A 4011-nucleotide genomic window follows, 5' to 3' on the forward strand; every position below is an offset into this window, starting at 1 on the left:
AAGTAGTCCCAATTCTGTCAGACGTTTCACATCCAGATTTGGCACTGCAGCACTTCCTCCCTCACACCCACCTGCTGCAGTTGTTGGCTACCTGGAAGTGTTTCTGGCAAGGAGTTTCCTTGGTGGGTAGGACGATTGCAGCTGGCTCTTCCGTTCTCCTTGGCACAGGGGAAAGCGTGGCCTCTCCTGGGCAGTCTCTCCCACCTGCCATAACCGCCTCTGAGAAGGAGTCGCTAACAGACTTGCTTGGGTGTACAGGCTACTGATAGGGTTAAATCAATTTTTCCACTTTATTCTCTAGCAGAAAAGTGTGAGCCATGTCTGTCCTGGATCCTCTCACTCTACTACTCGACTGTTTCTCAATCTTTAACAAATTTCATTGGCAGACTGCAGTGAGTTGATGACATAACCCCTTTTGTAATCCAGATGGGGAATGAAGATGCAAAAAGGCCACGTGAATGACTCAGAAACTGGGCTTAAGGCAGCAGCCTAACTGCTGGGCTGCTCTCCACGGTCCGAGATAGGAGAAGGGTGACCCAAGGAGAGATTCCAGGTGCTAGAGAGTCTGCCAATGACTGTGCATGTCAGCACCATTACCCCTGTCTCAGGGCTTATCTCATCACTTCCCAGAGCAGCAAGCAGACCTGGGGAGACAGGATCCAAAGCCTTTGAGCTGCATCAGCCTGCACTTGGACTCAGTCAGGAGGGCTGCATTCAGGAGCAGCACAGTACTGACTGGAGGAGGTAAGGGGCAGAAGGGTGATGCAAAGGACAAGGCACCCCTGAAGCAGTCAGAGCCTGAGCAAGGGGTGAGGCTCACCAGGTGCAGGGCTACGTGGAGCACAGGCTGTGCTGTACAAGAATAAGCGTCAGAGTCACGGAGCTGGGTTTGCAGATCTTCTCCCCAGTAGCCTGGACTCCTCTTCAGCTGTTCCCTCTGGCACTCCTCCCCAATGGTTTATTGATTCTTTCCTCCCACCCACTGCTCCCCTCAGACCTTGCACACACAACATGTGACAGCTGATTGGTATCTGTTAATTAATGTGGCCTGGGGCCTCTTTTCTATTCAGTGGCCTGATAAGGGAAATTGGATGTCCAAGGGCTGCCAGGCCATTATCACCCTTTGCTTCCCCTGGCAACATAAACACAAAACATGGCGTAGTGATAAATAAATACCACTAACCCACCCCTCTGCCTTCCCTTCCCCAGCTGAGATAGTGCAGATAGAAAAAGAGAACCCACAGTCAGTCAATACAGCAATCATCAGCTCTTTTGTTAATTGCCAACTTGATAACAAGAGAAATCAAATGATCATCCTGGTGGCTGGCTACCTAGTCCCTGATGTGGGTCCAGGGAGCGTGAGCAGGGAGGGCTGTGGGATAAAGCAGTCCCGCTAAGCCTAGCACACAGCCAAGCAGAACTGGGAGGCTCCTGCACAGAAACTAATGAACCTGTGAGCCCTGAGGCTTGGGGAGCATCCGGGGAGAAAACTGGCAGGGGAGGCTGGTGGAGCATCGCCTCCCCAGCTGAGGAGTGCCGGAGAGTCCCATTCTCTCACAGCCCTGAACACAGCCTACAGAACTTTAAGGTGCAAGGAGCTGCCAAAAAGCACAATCCCTGTCTGTCAGTGGTAGGCAGGAGCTACCTCCATGGAACAAACACAGTGTGCTTGGCCTCCCTGTCTGTGGTGGCTGTTGCCACCAGACAGATCCATCTCCCTGGATCTTTCCTGGTCTGCCCTTCAAGAGTACCTGGTACAGAGGACATAACAGACACAGCTTTCCTTCCCACGCACATTTTCCCCCCCCTCGGGGCAGGTAGTGCCTCTGTGTTTTGGCCTCTCCACTTCCGTAGGTGGGCTCTGGAGGTGGCAGGGTCTATCTCCATACGGTGATTGCTCTTTCTGTCTTTAAGGAGAATGACTTGGCTCACTGCTGAGTGCTGCTTCCATTGCTACTGGGTTTCCTGTGATTTAGGTACTTGTATGGCACCTTGGAGGTATTTTTGATGCTGAGTAGGGTTCCTGGCTGTGAGGTGCCGAAAGCTGATGGTGTGGAGCTCAGGGATTGAAGAAGAATAGAAGAGGATTCTGTTCACAAATGTTTTCAGCTTTGGAATACATTTCAGTGCTCTGTTGTGGCAGAACCTTTCCTCATGTTGGTCAAAATGAGAGATTATGGTATGCTCGTAATTCAGGCCTGTGTCATTCCCTCCTATCCTGTCAGGAGCCCTCTTTTATGCCGTCTGAAGGTCTTCTCTGCTCTTGGGTCAGCCGGAGCAAACTAAATAGGTTGCAGTACAAAACTACAGAGGAACAGTGAGCAGGACAATGGGGTACAAAACTGTTGCTGCTGTAGAAGAAGCAGAGATCATTGAAAAGAGGTTAACATGAACCTTGGGTTGCATAAATGCGGTCAGGGGATGAGAACTCCTGTTTGAGACTGCGGGTGGGTATGGGAGCATGCATGGTGGGTGTGGAGAAGGGTAAGAGCCACGTGTGTTGATTGCCACAGAGACAGGGTCACATTAGTGAGCTTTTTATTTCTTTTTTTTGAAGAGTGCTTGGAATGAATGCCAGGGAAACTAAGGACTTGTTTGAGTTCTGATGAGGCTTTGATGCACACCGATGTGACCCTGCTTGTCTTTTGCCCTGTCAGGGTTTTCCAACCTCTCTCTTGGGGACCAGATGAGCCTCCTGCAGAGTGCCTGGATGGAAATACTCATCCTGGGCATTGTGTACCGCTCCCTGCCGTATGAGGACAAGCTTGTTTATGCTGAGGACTACATCATGGATGAAGAGCATTCTCGTCTGACAGGGCTGCTGGAGCTTTACCTGGCCATTCTACAACTGGTGCGCCGCTACAAGAAGCTCAAGGTGGAAAAAGAGGAATTTGTCACGCTGAAAGCCCTGGCCCTCGCCAACTCAGGTACAGCCCTGGCCCAGCCAGCCTCACAATCAGGGAGTCAAGGCCCATGCTGTTATCTGGCCTGGGAGGAAATTAGACCCTACTGCCCGAGCCTGTGCTCTGCCCGTGTCGTGCAATACCCTCGAAGCTCCTCTCTGTCCACAGAGCAGAACCTGAGCTGGAGGTGAGATGAGGCTTGCTGCTGCTAGAGCCCCAGCTGTGCTCTGGCCCTGTGTCAGGGACTGGAACCAGGCACGGATGGGCTGGCTGCTGATTTCTGGCAGTAAAAGAAAGGCTGTGGAGCCCTTCTCCACCAGCAAACTGACTCTAGTGCCGTGACTTCAGAAAAGGCGACGCGGGCCGTGCCTGCACCTACCTCAGCAGCGTTGGTCAGTTACAGCAAACAGGGAAACTCTGGTCCCAGTCTCAAATCCCTCAAAAAACTTGAGGTTGGGGCTGTCTAATCCTGTCCTGGAGATGTTCAGTGACCACAGATACTGAATCCCCGTTTAATTTGGAGACAGTGGGTCTGGATGGTAGAGGGTAAGACATGCTGGCAGAAGCCTGATGTTGCCTCTTCTGTTTCCTCCTGTGAAGAGGAAGAGAAGGGCCAAGGCCCTCAGCCCAGTGCCTTCCATTTCAGTCTGGGGAGAGCTGCAGTCCTCAAGCCCACAGCAGGCTGTGGGAGGCACGAGAAGTGCTGTGTGCTGCACTGATGTTGCACAAAAGCCAAACGCTTATTTGCTCAGGAGTCCCTTCCGAAAGGCAAACTGCTAGAGCTACTGTGTGACAAGGGCTCCCTCTACATTGCTTGAGTCTGACTGTCTCACATCAGATCTTTCTGCTGAACTGCATCGTGCAGGTCACAGCACTCGCCCTTGCAGCCCAGCAGTGTTTGGCAAAAGCCACCTCCCAGAAAGACCTCCTGTTGGAAGCTGAAGGGATGAAAGCCGGAGGGAATCTACATCTTTTGTGGTAACTGACTCTAATAATTGATCATTCTCTCAGTTTAAAAAAAATTGAACGGCACTGTATCTTTAACATCAGTTTGCCTGAGTTCAGCCTCCAGATGCTAGTCTTTGTTGAGCTGTGTCCTATGACTCGG

At 51.6% G+C, this 4011-nt stretch overlaps 1 protein-coding gene across 1 annotated transcript in view; it reads left to right on the top strand.

Annotated features, from left to right (window-relative positions):
• Nucleotides 1-2927, top strand: part of LOC104495336 (steroid hormone receptor ERR2-like) — a gene marked incomplete at both ends in the record, with an annotated part of 7343 nt that extends 4416 nt beyond the window's left edge. Inside the window, one exon of the mRNA XM_010138293.1 lies at nucleotides 2658-2927. Coding sequence (XP_010136595.1) covers nucleotides 2658-2927 — 270 coding nt within the window. The remainder of the gene's footprint in view (nucleotides 1-2657) is intronic.
• Nucleotides 2928-4011: the final 1084 nt, after the last annotated feature.

The sequence above is a fragment of the Buceros rhinoceros genome, unplaced genomic scaffold (genome assembly GCF_000710305.1).
Source record: "Buceros rhinoceros silvestris isolate BGI_N320 unplaced genomic scaffold, ASM71030v1 scaffold326, whole genome shotgun sequence".
In the NCBI taxonomy this organism is placed as follows: domain Eukaryota; kingdom Metazoa; phylum Chordata; class Aves; order Bucerotiformes; family Bucerotidae; genus Buceros; species Buceros rhinoceros.